This window comes from Chanodichthys erythropterus, chromosome 22, assembly GCF_024489055.1.
Source record: "Chanodichthys erythropterus isolate Z2021 chromosome 22, ASM2448905v1, whole genome shotgun sequence".
Classification (NCBI taxonomy): domain Eukaryota; kingdom Metazoa; phylum Chordata; class Actinopteri; order Cypriniformes; family Xenocyprididae; genus Chanodichthys; species Chanodichthys erythropterus.
Window position 1 is genome coordinate 24,601,743 of NC_090242.1, and position 20,539 is coordinate 24,622,281.

A 20,539-nucleotide genomic window follows, 5' to 3' on the forward strand; every position below is an offset into this window, starting at 1 on the left:
GCTACATATCAAGAGCTGTGCACTGAAGATTTCTTTTAAGCGCGTTTCATAAAGGTGTGACAAATGAGTCAGATGAGTACCCTGTCCTTTCAATCACAAGTGAACCAAAAAAACTACTTAAGGCGAAAGGCATGTTGAAGAACATTATATACAAACAAGTCTAATTTGGGGTCTGCATCTTGATGATGCTCTTTCCACCTTGCTCTAAAATTGCCCCTTGCACAACTATGTTGAAACTGAAACCTATAAAACTGTCACTTGTACTGCTCTACTATTTCTAACATATCCTCCTGGGACCCAGGAATAGACTTCTGTCCTCTGTAGTGGACATTATATTTCAGTGATTTTCTCCGACATCATACATGTCACAGTTATAAGTCTGGATGTCCTGTAAAGAGCATATTTAGGGCTTTGCAGAGATACCAAAATGTTTAGAGGTTTCACCATGACAACAGCAACTTCTTGGTCTTTAATATGACTGAAAATGAAAATTTGCACTCTGCTGGAAATATATTTTGTAATTATTTAAATCGGATTAATTTTCAAATTGTTTGTTATAAATCAACATCTCAGGAAAATGTTATGGGGTTTCAAATCAAAATATGACTTTCTGTTATGGAACAGGACATTGTTTGCATACATGACCTCTGTAGAGGACACCAGGAGTTAAATCATGTTCATCAGGCATTTTAGGAGAAACAAGTGAATTAGCGAAATTAATTATATATCAATATTCCTATTAATTATTAGATATTATGAAAATGTTGCTAATTATTGCTCCCATTATTACTTCTTTTTTCATTGCATGTTGCTTCAAGAACACATTAATATGCAAATTAGATAGTGTATAGATACATTGTATTGAATGGGAGAACCAACGTATGGCCATTTTACCCTCATATTGCAAAATGATATATCAATTAATTTCATTCTATCTTTCATAACATAGTTGAGAATCATCTTTATACAAAGTTTGGTTAAAAACAATCCTGAAGCCTAAAAGCTGATTGGTGATTAAACTTAAATTTTTTTTGCCTATACATGTCATTGTACTTTTTAAACAACTTAGTCCTGGCGTCCACTACAGAGGACATAGCATAACGTATGAATAAAATATAATTTTTCAAAAATGTAAATTTTTTTTAATTTGTTTCTTATGTTCTAAACAATATAATGATGTGAAAAAATACTAAATTCAAAAAAAAATATATATATAATTTTGGGTCTCATGAGGATACAGTACAAGAAATGTCATTGTTGGAAAGAACTTAATCATAATTTATAAATTGCTCACCTTGTGCACTAAGCACTCTGACACCAAAAACAAGTCCTTTGAAATCATTCACAAACATCAAAATAATTTTTTACATTTTTATTATTGCAACTGTCATATTTTTATCATTTTTCAAAATATAAAAGTTCCGGAGATTAAGAACAATGAGGAGAAGTGCGATTATTTGGTAACAAATGTTTAGCTTGCGTCCGGTGCAGCCGTCTTGCTGCACAGTCGCCCCAACAGACCAGCCATCTGTAACAGAGAGTTCACCCCTTCTGCCACTTTCATATGTGTGTAGCCAATTTCCTGGGGAATCAAAAGTATGATTGCAATGTGAATAAAAAAAAAAAAAAATCACTGTTTTTTAATACTTTCAAGTTTAAAGCTTCTTAGGGAGACACTACAATGGCATTACATACCTTAATATATTCCAGCTTCAAATATTCTGCCATCTGAAAGGTCTTACACACTCTAAAGATGTTTCCAATTATGTCCTCCGGTGAGTATCCGAGTGACCAAAGCTGCTCAATAATCTGTAGAAAGAAGCATCATTTCTCTCTTGTGTCCGGTGTCTGTTATTTATCAAATGGACACTGAATATTTTCAAGGGGAAATGTCTAGTAGTACCTTGTAGGCTTCATCAATGTTGGCGTTGACACAGTGTTCTAGCATGCTTTTAACCAGCAGAGGATGTGGCTCATCACACACCTGCAGAAACAACACTTTTTGTACTTCACCAATACATCTTTATCTTGAAATGATTTCAATGCATTAGAATAGACAAAAATTGTATCATAAATTGTATCCAAAAATACCTTGAACACATTTTCACTGTTGATGTAACCAAATCCAGAGTTTGTTGACTGCAAGTTATTTAGAGCCTAGAAAAAAAAAAACAAAAAAAAAAAATAGTAAAACCTTAAAATATTATATAAATAAATATATATATTTATATATTTATATATATATATATATATATATATATCATACAATAATCAATACTAGTAAAAAAAAATTACATTACAATTATTATTAAATAATAAATTATTACATTTAGGTTATTTATTATTATTATTATTTATTTTAATATACACATAAAAACAGAGAAAGATAATTGACCTGTCTCATGTCGCCTTGAGCGGTGAAGATGATGGCCTCAAGGCCGTCATTGGTGACATGCAAGTTCTCCTTCTCTACCACCTCCGTCAGACGCATCATGATCTGGTCGTCTCTGAGTTTGCTGTAACGCAGCACAGCGCAGCGGGACTGGATGGGCTCTGCAACACAATGACAGGATCATCTGTATTGTGTGTACTTTTTAGAGCATGTTTAAATGCCAGACTATAATAAACAGCATATTGCGTTTTATGTGGCACGTCTCTCACCTATGATCTTATCTGATGCATTACATGCCAGCGCAAAGCGTGTGGTTTTTGAGTATATCTCCATGGTTCTTCTGAGAGCCTGCTGAGCTCCATCTGTCATGCTGGTTTAGAAATACAAAAACATACTTGCATAAAGCATTTTTTTATACATCTAATAATTAAAAAAAAAAAAAAAAAATTCTAATATTAACTTTTAATAGGGATGCACCTAAATTTTGGCCACAAAGGCCTTTTCGTTTTTTGTTCAAAAAAGGAAAAAAGAAAAATATGAGCCGAAAACATATGCTGTGCTGCTAGGGACCCATGAAATCCATTTTATTTTCCCCTAAATTCTGTGTTTTCCAATTTTATTTATTTTTGGGATTCTGTTTTATGATTTAATGCAAATTTATATAATCTTTAACAATTTAATCAAGCTTTTAAAATGTAATCAAATGAAAATAATTAATCTACAACAAAACATTGCATTTTAATTTTTTTGTCAAATAAGATGCTGCACAACAGAACTGTATAAATATGCAGTAGTGATATATTTCTGTCATAAATTCTTCAAGTTAAACCGAACTTTTATTTTGACAGTTTGTCATGAAGATCAGTGTACACATTGTATTTGAGGTAGTTTTTCTCAAACAAAACGGTAAAAAGTCTGAAGTGACTCTCAAAGCAGCTCTGGAGATGAAGTTCATGTGCTCAAATATTGAGACGACAGACATTGAAAACACTGTGAGTGTCACGTGTGAGTTTGTGTATCAGATGAAACCACGCCATTCATTCACACAAAGACACGCAGAAATCACTTATTAGCGACATGCACTAACTGGCTATTGTCGTATTTATTTCTGCTGTGCGATAGGCTGTTAAATTTATCAATATTGAGTAAAAATGTCCAAAGACGTACATTTTATGGCGATCTCAATATGATATTGTTTATCGCCCAGTCCTACCCTCTGATAATAGTTTTCTAGGATTATACATTTTGGATAATTGGTCAAAAAATAAATCAGTTACAACTGATGATGTTGCATTAAACTGAATGAAGGATAATATATTGATATTTCATATTATGTTAATATATTTTCTATCCAATTTTGGTGTGTTACTTGAAATAAAAGTATTTTATTGGCTTTTTTTTTTTAATTCAGATTTTAAAATGGAGTTCAATTAAAAAGTCTATATTAATACAATTTTTAAAAAAGTAACTTAAAATAAGAAATTAATAATTATTAATTTTCATCATTTCCAAATAAGTCATTTTCAGTTTTCAGCTGCAGTGCATGCATAATTTTTGGTTTCAGCCCAGAATTTTCATTTCGGTGCATCAATAACCCCGCATAAAAATCAATATTTTTAATGAAAAAATACTTCTATTACCTGTCAGCCTCATCCAAGATTATGATCTTGTGGCGACCTTTAGGGAGTGTGACCTTTTGCTGGGCAAACATTTTGATCTTGTTTCTTACAACATCAATACCACTGAAATAAACAGACATTAAAATGAGAACATGATTACCCAAAATATGTGCAGAGAACAGTCATTACTTTCCCTTACAATCTCTTCACCTTAAAGGCATAGTATGCAAGTTTTTATGCAAGTATTCAAAACATTAGTGTGGAATCATGGGAGTTGTCATTTTCACCGTCACTGCCGATGTAAAGCAATCCGGCAGGATAGATGTGCTCAAGGATGAGCTAATGTATTAAAGTGTTATTAATATTACTGTGATATGAAGTAAGGCACAGACAAGAGCCTGGGACATTTCACGTTGCTGTTTTTATTGTTCTTATATGCCACAGTCGGCCGCTCCTTTCGTTTTGTTGCTTACTTTTATTAAAGGGATAGTTCACCCAAAAATGAAAATTTGATGTTTATCTGCTTACCCCCAGTGAGACAAGTCCAAACTAAACCCTGCGGCTCGTGACGACACATTGATGTCCTAAGACACAAAACGTACTGCGCATATACTTCAATGAGTGCTAGACATCACTGCCGTTGTCAGAGCGCAATCAAATCTCACTAAGCGAATGCTGAATGCAGTTGGACATAGTGGTGTATTAGAGGTAAAAAATTATATAAATAATGTTCGGTTTCTTGCACAAACCGATTGTTTCGTGTCTTAGGACATCAATGTGTCGTCACGAGCCGCAGGGTTTAATTTGGACTCGTCTATGCAAGTTTTATTTACTCTTAGTAGAAGTTCCCATCCACTCGCATTATTTGACTGACAGATGGCAACGGTTGGAGTTAAAAATCATTATTTGTGTTCTACTGAAGCAACAAAGTCACCTACGTCTTGAATGTGCTGGGGGTAATCAGATAAACATCAAATTTTCATTTTTGGGTGAACTATCCCTTTAAGATTTAAGTTATGTTTAACGTCAGCCTCCTTCCCTGAACTTAAACTTTGTTAAAGTTACATTTGATCACTTAAATCATGATTCGATACGCTGATTCATTATGCTCCGAAGCTTCCTGAAGCAGTGTTTTGAAATCGGCCATCACTAAATAAGTTGTTATTTAGGGTTTTTTGGCGCACCAAAAATATTCTCATCCCTTTATAATATTAATATTGAACCACTGTACTCACATTAACTGATTTAAATATGTTTTTAGTACATTAATGGATCTTGAGAGAGGAACTGTCCATTGCTCCCTATGGAGGCCTCACGGAGCCATCGGATTTCAACTAAAATATCTTAATTTGTGTTCCGAAGATTAACAAAGGTCTTACGGGTGTGGAACAGCATGAGGGCGAGTAATTAATGACAGAATTTTCATTTTTGGGTGAACTAACCCTTTAAATACACAAGTCAACAAAATATATAACATTGTTCTAGTGGGTTTTGGGTATTTTTTAATCCAAAAATCTTACATATTGTGCCTTTAAATGTGTTTCTTACCGGTCATTCGAGGCATTCAGCTCAAGTACAGCGTCTTTCATGGCCGGGCCGAGAAGAGCTCTAGCCAAACACAAAATGCTGGTAGTTTTTCCAGTGCCAGGAGGACCCTAAAAACAAAAGTGATTGGTGTTTTAATGCAGTGACATCAAAGGTAAACTCAGATGGCACCTGGATGTGAAAACATCCCTTAACTTACAGCAATGATGATGTTGGGCACATTTCCTTCTCTTGCAAACACCTGCGACAATAATGGAGCAAAAGAGGAAACATGTCAGCATTTCCAGAAGTCTATATTCAGCAGATCAGGCATAAGTCGTACTGACCTCCAGTCTGCTGACAGTTTCCTCATTTCCAACTATTTCATTCAACTTCAGAGGTCTGTATTTTTCAACCCTGAAAGTAATAACACACTTAAATCACAATTATTTGTCACAAAAACATGCAACCACAAAGAAAAGCGAATTTGGCTCTAGTTCAGCTGCTGTGAATATAACGTTATGCTGCAGGCTCGCTAACTTTAGCGACATTCAATTCATTCAAATGCCACGACAACGCGCTTACAAACAGCCACATACAGTACCATGGTAGTTCATAAGCAGTCGATGTTTTCGGCGCAGTATCATCCTTTTTAGGCTGTACGTCGGCTTGACTTTGTTCGCTGTCTGTCTCTTTCATCTCAACATCCATGTTGACCGTCAGTCGCGCGTATTCCCGCCACAACAGGAACAAAACAGAGCTGACATGCCGTCACTTCCGGCAAAAGGGAGACGTGACTTTTTTATTTATAAAATAATAATATTATAAAATATAGTCTGGTACTTAAAAGCTATCAAAAAATACAAAATCTAATAAAATCAATTACATAAAACCGTTTATCTTCATTTTTAAGATAAGTGAAATCATGAAGCACATTTAAATGAATTTAGGATAAAGTTATTCAATTTTAAATTAATATTTTTTTTTACTTTACACCAAAATGTTTGGCTAGAACGAACACAATGCTAAAATAGATACTGTCCATGAGCAAATTTAGGCTACAAAAGAGACAGACACTTTATTTATTTATTTATGATTTTATTACTTTTTGTTTTTAAAGAAATAAAATACTGACTTGCTGGATAAGACCTGTACTGTGAAGGTTTGTTGAAACTCCTGACCTTCAGAGCATCTGTTGGTCAACCTAAAGTTTCTCACACTGACAAATGGGTCAGATTATCTCTTTGCATTCAAATCTAGGACAATGATCCCTAAAGAGACTGAAAATATGAAGACGAGAGCTATAGCTGCTCTGAGTACACAATGCTCGACCCAAAAACAAGTACTGTAGATAAAGATCGCAATAAGATCTGTGTCTAGCCTACAAATGAGAACCACTTCATGCCAAAAAAAACAGTCTGACGGTGCTTGCCGTGTTATGCTAGTGAATTTTTTCATAAAACAAAAAAAAAATACTCTTTAACAAGACACACATTCTTACAATAAAGAAATGTCAAGAACACTAACAATATTTTAGAGTTAATTATTTTCTGTACCTTACACCAAAATGTTACAGAATGCACACAATGCTAAAACAGCTGCAGATAACAAGGCCAAAATGTTGTAAGTAAATACATAAATAACTTGACTGATGCATCTGACCTAGATTGTTAGATTAACCTTTTCGTTTAGGAGTCACACTTGCCTTCTTACGGTCAAAATTGACCGAAGCCTTGAAAAGTAACTTTTTTGTTTTCTCAGGAAAACCAATGTAATATATTTGTGTTTAATAATATTTTTTGATTATTATATAAACATTTGAGAGTATTTTATGATGGAATATTTATACAATTTGTATTAGCTATTTTCAATTAAAGCAGTATTCCATGTTAAAATAGAGACAACAAGCCATTTAAAATCTTTTTTTTTTTTTTTTTTTTTTTTTTGAAGGTAGATCCATTTGGTGAGAGTAAAAAAAAAAAAAAACTTGTGCAATGCCATGGTGTAACCACTAGAGTATACATCTCTACATTATATAGAGCTCTATATAAAGTGGCTTATAAATTCTCTAGTGGTTTTTGGACACAAACACTTATTTTTATTAAGTTTTGGATTTTGATTTATAATTAGATATTCTAAAAGATACTTTTTGTCAAGGTTTAGATTTTTTTTTCTGTTTTGTATTCATTTTTTATTTTATTTCACACATTTGTGTAAACTTGCTCTGTCTTATAGTCGTGCTGGTTCATTTATATGTGTGTGGGGGGAGGAGGGTGGGGGGTTGGGTGTGTCTATTTTGCACTCTTGGCATTTTAGTGTCCCCCCTTTATTGCTGTGCACTTTTTTTCTGCAGTGTCTGATTTGTAGTTTGTACCAACAAAGATTCTCTGAGTTTTCATATTTTTTGTATTTCCCATTCATTTCCTATGTCTGTCATTTTTGACCGAAGGTCAAGGTCAAAAATGGTAAGTGTAGAGAAGGTAAGTGTGATTATTTTTTTTACGATCCTTTAACATGTCCGAATCATGTCCTTGATTTTCTTTGTGTGTGTTCATATTGCTAATGCGACAAAAGTCGCCAAGTGTCATCACATTCCAACAAAGATTTTTAACATTTCAAAATTTTCGGTCAAAAATGACTGAAGAGGGCCAGAGGGTTAATAAACTAAGATAGAAAGCAGGCTATAGTTTTGCATTACTGAATATAAAATTGCATGAATTGTGTCAGTTGTCAATTACACATAATATTAGAGTCTAAAAAAAGTAACATGAAAGATGCCTGAAAGCTGTTTTTTTTGTTTGGGGTAAAATTTTATGGGTATGTCTAAAGTAGCCTTTCGTGAATTTGAATGCAAATTAAACTTATCGAACAGTAAAACACTACTGAGACTCAGCAATAATGACAGACTAGAAGCTGTTCTCATCTGAAACTGCAATCAAAACCTGTTTGAATTCCCAGCCTTCAGAGCATCTGTCGATAAACCAAAGGTTTCTCATTTCAGTTTGTTTTAGCTCACTCAACATGATGTGGCCAGCGCTTTCGGCTCTGGGTTTTGAGGGTGCGAAAGGATCAATAAGTTTTCCCCTGGCATATTGTGTACCACCAAGTGAAGAAACATTTGTCTGGAGATTGGAACATGAATACATGAATATGTCCTGTTTGTTCATGTCATGAGACAAGAGAACAGTTTGCAGAATCTCTGTAAACACATATGCCTAAGCATTCAGAAATTAGTTTGTTAATTTTCTATTTATTGATTATATTGAATGTGAAATTAGTCTCCTGGGCAAAATATGTATTGGTCTTTTAATGGTCTTAATCATTTTAATCACTGTTTAGGATATTAGCAAGAATTGCACAAATATGGACAAACCCAGAGATTGGGTTGTTTTCACCCAGCCATTTTTTTCATCCAATTTTGGATTTATTGTTTTAGCCAGCAATATATTAATATAGTAAAAGGCATGTTTTTGCTCACCCCCAAATGGGGGCAAATTTGTGGGGTATTTTAAGCAGAAACTTGACCAGACCAGAGACTTATATTACATCTTGTGAAAGAGGGCATAACAGGTGCCCTTTAACCCAACCTGCTGGATTTGTACATATTTTAAGCAAACTTGGGTTGTTTTTAACCCAGCATTTGTTAGAGTGTACTACAAAGTAACTTAGCACGGAATAGCCTTACAAAACTTGCAGACAGTTTTTATAGTTCATTTGAGTTTAATTTGAGACCAAATATTCACTATAGTGTTCAAATCTGGACTTTGACCAGGCCAAAACATGATTCTCAATCCACTTTTTGGTTGTCTATGCAGTTTGGGCAGGAGTATTGTATTGGTGAAAAATAACAACATCTGGTCATTCTTCTTTAGACTTTTTAATTGTGGGAAGCAAGCCAGTCTGCAATATTCTCCTGTACTCCAAAGCATCACATGACTTCACAGTGAAGTAGCTCACCAATACCAGCAGCTAAAATGACTCCTCTTCCTCCATGCTTCACTGTGGTAGAGATGCATATATTATTATATTCTCAGCAGATTTTTGAAGACACCCACATTGCATTGGGACCACAGATTTGAACTTCATCTTTTAAAATCATGCTAACACAGAGCACTCACAATATCCAAATTGCTTTTCAGTCAAAGTTATGTTCTCATATTTGCTTTTGTTAAAATTGCATAAGTGTTCAGTTCACGAAAACTATCTAAAAGGACTATGAACAGAACACATTTCACAGAATTGCAAAGAAAGAACTTTGCGTAAATGCTGCAGATGACCTTCACAGAGTCTGTTGGAAAACCTGAAGTTTCTCACGCACGTCATTCAAACGGAGAAGCTCCATGTATATAAGTCAGGGAAAAGGATCTCTTTTCACTCTACTCGCTGAAAACATGAAGGGAGTCGTCGCTCTTCTCCTGGCTGCTCTGTGCTTCGAGGCACTCAATGCAGAGTGTCCTGAACCAGCCATGCTGAAAGATCATTATGGAAGCAAACTCTGCGCCCAGATGTTCGAAGACAGCAGCTACTACTATGAGGAAAGCTGTACTGGCAGTTTCCTTTATGTTTATCCTGATGAAGACACCCCGATCATGCCATGGGCTTGGACAAACCGTATTTCCTCTCTTGTGGTGGGCCGAGGCTGCTCTCTGACTGTGTGGTCCAAATCAAAGAAGCAAGGATATAAGAAGAAGTTTTCTGCTGGCATCGTGTATCACCTCAAAGAATACAAGCAAGGCCTGTTTGGAAACTGGAACGATTCCATCTCTGGATACTACTGCACATGCTAGATGTGAAGCAAGGCTGAAGACAAAGGCCTAAAAGACATTAACATATAATGTCAATGACAGCTGTAACCCTGTATGTTTTCTGAAGCAAATATATATCCTGCTCATTGTAAATCTGCTCAAGTGAATTAAACACCATGTTATTGCAGGAAATCTCTGCAAGAACATGAAGCAGAACCATTCAAGGCCTGAAGCATGATTATTTTTCTTGTTTTAAATGTAATGAAGCAATCTCATAAGGGTTTTGAAAGTATTGCCAAGATACAGTCAAGTTTTGAAATGTAAATTCTTAGTTGTAAGTCAAATCAGTTAACAAAATCAATGCTTAAAATATGAAAGTGAAGCATAATTACAATTTTATGCCGTTTTATCCTTAGTTTCACTATATAAACTGCTTTGTGAACATATTCAAAAGTATTATTAACCATTTTACTGCACAATACTGTAATGAATGATGCATAAGGAAGATAATTCATCGATTTGTTCGTGAAAGACAGATTACAGTATGTTTTCATAGCTGTTCATAGCTTCCATGCTGTTGTGTAAGAGTATTTGCAACAGCCTTAAAGGGTTAGTTCACCCAAAAATGAAAATTCAGTCATTAATGTCGTTCCACACCCCTAAGAACTTTGTTCATCATTAAGACATTTTTGATGAAATTTGAGAGCTTTCCTCCACTGGAAGCAACAAAACTACCATATTCAAGGTCAGGAAAGACATCATTAAAGTAAACCTTGTAACTCCTGTGGTCTAACCTCAGTTTTATAAAAAATTATGTTTTTTTTTTTTCTTTTTTTATTCTTGCTCTGAGAATAAATTGAAATGATATTTAGTGAGATTTATGTAAAACAACAAAAATATTCACGACACGCTGATTCATAATGCTCATAATGCTGTTTTAAAATCGGCCATCACTATATAAGTCGCTATTTTGTTTTTTTTTTGGCGCACCAAAAATATTCTCGTCGCTTTATAATATTAATATTGAACCACTGTACTCACATGAAGCGATTTAGATATGTTTTTAGTATCTTTATGGATGCAGGCAGGCCTCATTGAGCCATCGGATTTCAACCAAAATATTTTAATTTGTGTTCTGAAGATGAACGAAGGTCTTACGGGTGTGGAACGACATGAGGGTGAGTAATAAATGACAGAATTTAAATTTTTGGGTGAACTAACCCTTTAAGACTGTTGCAAATACTCTTACACAACAGCATGTTGTCCTATGAAAACATGCTGTAATCTGTGTTCACCCAAAAATGAAAATTCTGTCATTAATTACTCACCCTCATGCCGTTCCACACTGTCACGTGAACTATTGAAGTTTCAAAACATGATGTAATGAAGCCTCATTTACTGAAATCATGTGATTTTTTTGCCGCTCTGAACCACTGATTCGAAACAAAAGATTCATAAAGCTTCGAAGCAGTGTTTTGAAATCGCCCATCACTAGATATTGTGGAATAACATCACTATTTTGTTATTTTTGGGGCACAATTATATTAAAGTTGAACCACTGTAGTGACATGAACTGTTTTAAATATGTTTTTAGTAGCTTTCTGTACATTTAAAAAGGGAGTGTTATTGCTGGCGATGGAGGCCTCACTGCGCCATCGGATTTTGTCAAAAATATCTTAATTTGTGTTCTGAAGATTAACGAAGGACGTTCGGGTGTGAAATGACATGAGGGTGAGTAATTAATGACAGAATTTTCATTTATGGGTGAACTAATGCTTTAACCGACTGTTTCGCTAATCATTCTTACATATTCGGGTCTTTATTGACCCGGATCTATATCGAACACGGAAGGATCTCTACCTGTCGCGATAATATAAAACTCCTCTGATATTAGAGTAACAATTACAGAAGGATAAAATAAATCGTATTTTGTTACCTTTAGGAGCTTGAAAGGGCTCAGTTTGAGCAGATGTTTTATGCCATCATCACTGTCCTCGTCAGAGCTCATTTAAATTCAGCAAATAATAGGCTAGTTTTATGTTTGAGGTCACGAACATGAGCCCATTCGCGATCTCAAATGTATTCTCAAAACTATATAATTTTCAACATCTTCAAAATCAATATTTAGATCGCTAACAGCTTCACCAGATCCATCCAGTGACAGTTACAGTGATATTTGATTGCTTTCAGTACTTGTTTTGCAGTAAATCGCTGAGCCATTTCATGTTTGTCTTATTTCGTTTTCTGTCTAAATGAGTCGTCACTTCAGCATTGTGTATCAGACATTGCCACCTTGTGGAATAAAGGTGAATTGCACTTATTCCGTCATCTAAGGTCCGTGTACGTTTTGATAGTTTGTTTTCCAATTTGAAATGAAATACACAGAAACGAGAAAACGGTCGTTTCCCGTTTTTTCGTTTGTTAAAAAAACCGGGAAAACGAGATTTTGACTCGATTTTCGTTTTTTCGGGTCACGGATAGAAAACGGAAACACGACTTCAAAACTCGTTTTCCACATGTGGGCGGTCATTACACGCCCCTTTCAGCCGATTGGTCAATCAAATATGAGCCAGTGACGTCATCTTCAGTTCGTTCAACAAAATAACAGTCCTCTGCCGCTATATCAGTAGATGTCATAAATCGGCTTTCTTCTGTGCAACCTAACGCGTATTTCACAGAAATATTTATTTCAGAAATGTTAATCAGCACACAGACTGTTATAATGCTGTTTGTAGTTTAATATGCATAGTGAAACTGCGCTACCCACACAGAGGAGCGGATGAAAAGCACAGATTAAAAAAACAAAAAACAAACAAACAAACAAAAAAAAAACCTACAGTTTTTATTTTATTCTATTTTGAATAAATAGAATAATTCACAATAAATAAGTAGTGTAAGCAATTTTGAAAAACGAACAATAGCTCATCTCTCTTTGTTTATTTATTTTATATAGCCTAACATTGCCTGCTGAATATAGGCTAATGTTAATAACCCTTTGGTTAAAAGATTGAGGGAATAGCCTGTAAAGATCAAACATTAAAGATCAAAATTACAGCTACATAGCTATTTTAGCTATGACAAAAATAATATATAAATGTTAAGCCAAAACGAATTAATTTAAAGCTGAACTGAAACAGAAACCGGCGTTAACTACCTCTCTAATTTGACACAAATCCAAATGTTTCAATATTCACGATTTGGAGGCTAAACTATATTTATTATTTAAACGCTTTTATTGTAGCCTACACAGACTACTTAAAATGAGCAGTATAACTTTTTATATATTTGGTTGAATGTATGTTATTTTGACAATTAACAGACTGTGATGTCAAGTTACTAAAACTGATGTTGTGTGAGCGCGTGAGGCGCCGACGCGTTCACTTGAATTTTCTTATAAAAGCGGAAACAACTTAAAATACTCAGACATTTATGGTCAAATATATGTAACACCATTCGAATCTGTGAAGGGTTAAATAGGCCTATTATTTTGTACGCTCACAATAAAAACAAAACATTGCTCGTAAACAAAGAAATGTTCTGCCGTCTCTGTTTCCTTTCTGTGAACTTCTCAAAAATGAACCGACACTCATATTGTCGCATTTTTTCCCCTTTCATTTTGGTAATATGTTAATTACTTAAGTGAAATAAATTTCGCGCACAGACATAGGCTATTTATTCCTTTTATATAATTGAATCCTTTGTTCTCCGTTCACAGAAGCGCTGCAGGTGCGTGATGATGATGAATCCTCATGTTCTGTTGTTTATTCTGCTATTTGTTCATGTAGGCTAAAACTAAACCCCTGGGATTTGTTTAATGATTCACAGACATTTATCAATTCTATTTTCGTTTAATTCCAATTTAATATAATCTTGTCGGTTAATGAAACGATGATCGCACCAGTTGAAAGTCAGGGGGAAAACAGAAATTATATTGACAAGGCAACAATAATTTTCGTTTAGTTTAAGTTTTTCAAAACATCCACAGAACTGCATAGCTACAGTAAATTTTCCCGCTGTTTAAGCCACGAATATTTACAAAATAAAATAATTACAAAGATGATAAAAGATAACAAAATAATTACATAGATAATAAAAGTTAAAAAATGTTTAATATACGAGAGTTTTTGTTTTGCTGTTGTCCACTAAAGCAATTGACGCAGAATCGCCAATAGCCGTTAAATCGAAATTGAAAGTAAAATGTTCAGGGCCATTTATAGCTAATTAATTCAAAAGCGAAGGAAAGACAGAAAAAGTGAGGATAGCAAGTAAACTGTGACATATAATAATGTTCACTGTGTTCATAAAAGTGTTTAATTTAAGAGATAAAATCTGTATGGCCATTTATAAGCTAAGGAAAACTAAAAAAGCCCCCGATGGTGATACCGTTATTAGGTGTTGCCACCTAGTGGATAGCCTATTTTCTAATATGACTGCATAGTCTACTGCAAGGAATGCGTCTGCTAAATGATTGAATTTAAATGTATAAAATGTAAACAAAACATTAAAATAAGAAAAAAAAAAAATGAGTGCGGTAGCCACTGATCTATAATAGAGAATAGTCTATCATTATGTATAGCCTATTGATCGGTGGTAGTAGCCCAAAGGATGTCATGCGCTTGGTAACAGATGTAGAGGCATTTACATTTTACATTTTAAAAACACAATGCCAGCTTAAAAACAGACTTAATTAAATTTACTGTAGGTTTTTTAAACTTTTTTTTATCTGTGCAAACATATTTCTGTGAAATACGCGTTAGGTTGCACAGAAGAAAGCCGATTTATGAAATCTACTGATATAGCGGCAGAGGACTGTTATTTTGTTGAACGAACTGAAGATGACGTCACTGGCTCAGATTTGATTGACCAATCGGCTGAAAGGGGCGTGTAATGACCGCCCACATGTGGAAAACGAGTTTTGAAGTCGTGTTTCCGTTTTCTCTCCGTGACCCGAAAAAACGAAAATCGAGTCAAAATCTCCTTTTTCCGTTTTTTTTAACAAACGAAAAAACGGGAAACGACCGTTTTCTCGTTTCTGCGTATTTCATTTCAAATTGGAAAACAAACTATCAAAACGTACACGGACCATCTAAGATTCAATTATTGTTGTGCAGAAAAAAATATACGTACACTCATACACACCTCGGGTCGTTTGCGACCCTATACCATTTTCACAAAAAATGAAAACAAAAATAGGCATTCTTTTATAATTTTATGATTTTTTCTTGTTATATTCTTTATAATGAATTGATTGAGGAATACCAAGAAAGTTGATGTCTAACTTTAAAAAATGAACGAGGAGGAGGGTAATGAATAACGTCCCGGGTCACTAAAGACCCGAGGTATGCATTTAAGGGTTAAGCCAAAAAGAATAGGCATAAGGGAATGGATATGTAACAACACTGGTTTAGAAACTGGAAGAGTGACATTTCTGCATGTTAATATATGCCAAACATGAAACTACTAAGCTTTTTTCCAGAAAAAAAAAAAAAAAACCTAAAACAAAACAAAAAACAAATCCCTGCCAAAATTTCAGTTCCTAATTCAAAGCTGGATTTTACTACATTTCTCACATCTGCACTATACTTGTAAATCAATAAATCATGTCTGAAAACAGCTGCTAATGAGCCATTTGACATTAAAGCCCTGGAGAGGAGCTTTGAGCCACCTGCAGTGAGCTCAACAAACAATCCTTCCTCAGGTAATGATGAAAACTGAAACACTTAACCACAGCTTCAGTTTCTCTCTTGATGCCACTGTCCTCTTGGGTGGGATTTCTATCAGGAGGGACATGTTAATCTGATGTGCAAATATTTATTTTCTCACTAAATTAAAATAAAATGAAAATAAGAGTGTAAATGCTAAAATGACATTTTCTTCAGTGAAGGAAGAAGGAGTGCAATAATCACATGCGCAATATTAAAAGTCTTGTGTCTTCACAGATTGCAAACATTTACCGGAGGAGGGCATGGAAAACATCACCCCAGATCCCAGGATCTTATACTGTACAAATAATCAACATCTTGAAAACATCTTCCATTAATTATCTTCTATTGAAATGGCACTTTTTCACAGATCAGAAGAGCTCAGTGCAGCTCATTGTGTTGGCAGGTATCACTCATACACTATTATGCATGACTGAGATATTCAGCTGAAGGTCACACCCCATGATGCCTGTGACTTGCCTCTTCAGCCCAATATGGGGGAGGAATAATAGCTAATTATGAGAGGAGGCAGCTTTTCCTATCCCTCCACTCCTTACTATCTCTTCATTCAGTCCTGCAGGGCGTAATGTGTACAACAAACTATCAACGATAACAAGTCGTTTCTTCTGCTAGCATTACGGATAAATCTGGATCAACGGTGGTAAGTCATTTCGAAATATAAGCAGCATGCTGTATTAAATATATAAGTTTTGTTTTTGTAGAAACATGATTTTTTTATTTTTTAAAGAGGATTTATTTCTTTTAATTATCTGCAAAGTGAAATCTTTAAAAAGGAAGATAAATTTGTTAAAGCAATATCTAGTATGCACTGAAACTGTAATATAATATGATGAACGGTTATAGCACATTTATATTGCATTGTTATGCACGGCATAATTCAAATTTTGGTGCTGCATAGATTTCCATATGAAAATCTATGTTCTCTATAATAATACTTTTTTCATTGGGCACAATCCATGAAACAAAAATGTTGAATGCTCTCGAAAATTTGTAAAGATTTTGAAAAACTCATAAACCGTTCCTTCAGTAGAACATCTGAAAAAAACATTACTGTTTTTATGCTAACAGTAAATTAAGAATTATGGTAGTGTGAAAGTGTTAAGTGTGTTATATGACTTTTTATTAATTAGTAAGCAGATTATTTGTGCTCTCTAGAGGATTTCTGCACTCCTCTGTTTCTCCTCTCCCACTGAGCCTCATCCAAAACATGACCAGCTGAGACCCAGCAAAACAATTACTGCAACTCTGCAACAGAGATGTCTTTGATAGCCTAGAGGAGCCAATAGCATTGTCTTTTTAGGGAACTAAAACATCAGACATCTGTAGAACTGGAGTTGAGCTGTTATCTTCCAGATGCATTTACCTGGACTCTCCTGGGGTTTGTTTTGCTGTATTCCTGCAGGGTTAATTTGGTGTCTACAAGAGAGCAGAATGTCTAATAACATGGCCAAGATTGCAGATGCACGAAAAACAGTGGAACAATTGAAACTGGAGGTTAATATTGACAGGATGATGGTAAGACACCAAGAAGTGTTTTGTTACACTCTAATGAATGCTGGGTTAAAAACAAACCAAGCTGGGATGAAAATGGACAAACCCAGTGATTGGGTTGTTTTAACCCAGCGGTTGGGTAAATGTTTGCCCAACGTTCCAGGCGGTTTTATTTAACCCTATGCCTGGCTTAAAATTAGGTTGGAAATTAAAAATCAGACACATAATTACTAGACGCAATAATAATCAAAAGCTGAACATTTATTAATAAGCAATTTAATAAATGTTTATTGTTTAAAGCTGCAGTCTGTAACATTTTTTGGTTAAAAATGATCCAAAATCAATTTTTGAGCAAGTACATAACCAGCCAGTATTCAAAACTATCTCCTTACCTTAGCCCGATTCACAATGGTAAGCTTATAATAATGCTTTATAATTTGGGTTATACTGGTGGGTTTTTGTGGGAAATTCGAGGATGTCGCCTTTCGTCTTTGCGTCATTACATCACATCTGTTTACATGAAGAAGGAGTCCCAGCTAGTAGGCTATATATCATGTGAGGATGCTGCTGGTAGCAGATCATTTATAGCCTTTTTTGTCACAGCAGCTACAATAATTAAATTTAACATTTTGATGGCGGATTATAATCCAGAAAGATCCAAATGACAATCATCAGTGACAACTGGAGATTCACCTGTAGTCAAAAGCAAAAGACTTCGGACTGTGGAGTGGCTACAGAAATTGAAGTCTGGTAATGCTAATACACACTAAATAAGCAGTAACGCAATGCTGATGTTGTTAACATTAACAATTTGAGAACAAAGTATAACAATAATAATAATTTGCACGGTTTGATGTGATCCGAGCGATCGTTATTGTAATGCTTTTTTTTCTCAGTTGGTCAGAACAAAAGTGTCAGACATGTTACTTACATATTCAGATGAAATTTTGCGGTGAAAATTCTTATTTTGGTCATACTTCAAGATGTAGAATCTGTGATTTCTGAATTCCGAAGTACAGTATCCACACCGGTGCGGTGACAGACAGCAAACATTAGATTCATCCATGCTGATACACAACCCACGTAAAGATGATAATTCTGCAAAAAACTGCAATTGCAGGTTTCAAACAGAGATGGCGACAAAGAGGCAAAACTTACAGACTGCAGCTTTAATTATTATTTATTAAACTTATAAATAAATGTTATACATGTTACTAAATGTTAATTTCCAACATATTTTGTGTTCATTTTAAGCAAGCAATACAGTAATTTTCTAACAATAGTTGAGTTTAATAAAACTACCCAGCAGTGTTTGTCCATCTTCAACCCAGTTTGGGTTGTTTTTAACCCAGCATTTTTTTGATTTATTCATTAAAATATACAAAAGCCATTTAAAATTAAAGTGTTAGTTCACCTAAAAATAAAAATTCTGTCATTAATTACTCACCCTCATGTCGTTCCAAACCCATAAGACTTTCATTCAGCTTCAGAACACAAATGAAGATCTTTTTAATGAAATCTGAGCTTTCTTTCCCTCCATTGACAGCCTAAGCAACTACCACTTTCAAGCCCCAGAAAGGTAGTAAAGACATCATTAAAGTAATTCATGTGACTCCAGTGGTTTAACCTCAGTTTTATGAAGTGACAAGAGTACTTTGTGCAAAAAAAACCCCCATAATTTACCACTTTATTTACAAAATATTGATCTCCAACGCGCGTTCATGAGAGCACCACAACAAAGCGAGAGCAGACGTTGTTGCGTGAATGTGCATCTGAAATTAATAGTTTGTAAATAAAAGTGGTAAATTTAAAAAAAAAAATTTTTTACCAACTTTACTACCAATCTGAGACTTGAAAGTAGTAGTTGCAAAGGCTGTCAATGGAAGACAGAAGGCTCTCAGATTTCATTACAAAGATCTTCATTTTTTTTTCTGAAGATAAATGAAAGTCTTCAGGGGTTAAGAACGCCCTGAGGGTGAATAATAAATAACAGAATTTTTCATTTTTGGGTGGCCTAACCATTTAATGAGAAATTATTTAAAATAATTTACATTTATTCCAGGCGTAAAAGAAAATGGGATGTTATTCCTGGATGTATAGTGTTGGCTTGTATCTCTTGGCACAGGTATCTAAAGCAGCAGCGGAGCTGATGGCTTACTGCGAGTCCCATGCAAAAGAGGACCCCCTGCTGACCCCCGTACCATCCTCAGAAAACCCCTTCAGAGAGAAAAAGATTTTCTGTGCAATTTTGTAGTTTTTATTTTTAGACCACAAGGTTTATTGTATTATTTTCTAAGATATTCCTAAGACATTTTTCGCTGATTCCCCCACATCTCCCTATATGTTGTAGGCTACTACAAGAACTGTGATATTTCAGGATTCTTTGTGTTTTTGGAATTTTCATTCATCCAGGTCATCGTATAAATTATAATTTGGACTTTATTGATATTTTATTTTTCCTCATGGTGGCGCTACAGTTTTAAAGTGTCTGTTAATCGCCATTCACCCATACAGCAGTGTGTTTGGTGCGGTTGCTTAGCCTACAACAGCAATAAAACAAGAGAGAGCAAAGTTCATTCTTAAGCTTTGTTTGTTACGTCCTTGTGTGTCAGCTTCCGTGAACGGTTTATACATTAACTTCCAATACATTCCCTGTACAAATTCATCAACAGGCCTACCTGCATACCTAAATAGATTTCTTTGTCTTTTCTTCATTTTTGTGTGAACTATCCCTTTAAGACTTATGTATTTTACAATGCCATAATTATTTTAATTAAAAAAAGTTATTAATTACATTAATATATATGATAGTATGAAAGCAAATAATTAAATACAATTAAATTTAAATAATAAATTTGAAAGCATAAGTCCTAGTTGGCAGCACCAGGAGCAGGTGGGCGGGGACATCGCTGAGTTGCTGTGTGTCAAGCGCAGGAGGGCGGGGTCATATTTTATAACGTAAAGCAGGTGAGCAGGTGCGCTTTTTGCAGACAGGTAACTAGGATATTCCCATCACCAAACCCGCACAGGAGCACTGGGCACCCC

The 20,539-nt window shown here is 34.8% G+C and overlaps 4 protein-coding genes across 5 annotated transcripts in view; 3 read left to right on the forward strand and 1 right to left on the reverse strand.

Annotated features, from left to right (window-relative positions):
* Positions 1-1,384: 1,384 nt before the first annotated feature.
* rfc2 (replication factor C (activator 1) 2) lies at positions 1,385-6,284 on the reverse strand. Its single transcript, XM_067376331.1, has 11 exons — positions 6,140-6,284; positions 5,883-5,952; positions 5,756-5,797; positions 5,560-5,666; positions 4,033-4,134; positions 2,662-2,762; positions 2,396-2,553; positions 2,092-2,157; positions 1,904-1,984; positions 1,696-1,809; positions 1,385-1,582 (listed from the first exon to the last, which is right to left on the reverse strand). The coding sequence occupies exons 1-11, from the start codon at positions 6,244-6,246 to the stop codon at positions 1,472-1,474; spliced, it is 1,059 nt and encodes a 352-aa protein (XP_067232432.1). The 5' UTR covers positions 6,247-6,284; the 3' UTR covers positions 1,385-1,471.
* A 3,622-nt stretch (positions 6,285-9,906) lies between these two features.
* On the forward strand, positions 9,907-10,500 carry LOC137012860 (syncollin-like). Its single transcript, XM_067376336.1, has one exon. The coding sequence runs from the start codon at positions 9,927-9,929 to the stop codon at positions 10,320-10,322; it is 396 nt and encodes a 131-aa protein (XP_067232437.1). The 5' UTR covers positions 9,907-9,926; the 3' UTR covers positions 10,323-10,500.
* Positions 10,501-16,310: 5,810 nt separating this feature from the next.
* gng8 (guanine nucleotide binding protein (G protein), gamma 8) lies at positions 16,311-19,816 on the forward strand. The gene is made up of 3 exons (XM_067375986.1): positions 16,311-16,643; positions 17,406-17,518; positions 19,620-19,816. The coding sequence occupies exons 2-3, from the start codon at positions 17,435-17,437 to the stop codon at positions 19,746-19,748; spliced, it is 213 nt and encodes a 70-aa protein (XP_067232087.1). The 5' UTR covers positions 16,311-16,643; positions 17,406-17,434; the 3' UTR covers positions 19,749-19,816.
* Positions 19,817-20,463: 647 nt separating this feature from the next.
* The window catches only part of tmem45b (transmembrane protein 45B), a 4,075-nt gene continuing 3,999 nt past the window's right edge, over positions 20,464-20,539 (forward strand). The window contains exon 1 of one of the 2 annotated variants that reach the window (XM_067375232.1): positions 20,464-20,539. This exon is cut by the window's right edge and continues 27 nt beyond it. The gene's annotated coding sequence lies outside the window, so the exon portion shown is untranslated. The other variant, XM_067375233.1, reaches the window with a different exon arrangement.

What these genes read in the sequence shown, in the direction of transcription:
- gng8 (XM_067375986.1), top strand. Translation starts at nt 17,435, where the DNA reads ATGTCTAATAACATGGCCAAGATTGCAGATGCACGAAAAACAGTGGAA. An exon ending in TTAATATTGACAGGATGATG is followed by an intron (nt 17,519 to 19,619) that starts GTAAGACACCAA and finishes CTCTTGGCACAG; the next exon opens with GTATCTAAAGCAGCAGCGGA.
- LOC137012860 (XM_067376336.1), top strand. Translation starts at nt 9,927, where the DNA reads ATGAAGGGAGTCGTCGCTCTTCTCCTGGCTGCTCTGTGCTTCGAGGCA.
- rfc2 (XM_067376331.1), bottom strand. Translation starts at nt 6,246, where the DNA reads ATGGATGTTGAGATGAAAGAGACAGACAGCGAACAAAGTCAAGCCGAC. An exon ending in ACTGCTTATGAACTACCATG is followed by an intron (nt 5,953 to 6,139) that starts GTACTGTATGTG and finishes TATTACTTTCAG; the next exon opens with GGTTGAAAAATACAGACCTC. An exon ending in ACAGTGAAAATGTGTTCAAG is followed by an intron (nt 1,985 to 2,091) that starts GTATTTTTGGAT and finishes TTGTTTCTGCAG; the next exon opens with GTGTGTGATGAGCCACATCC.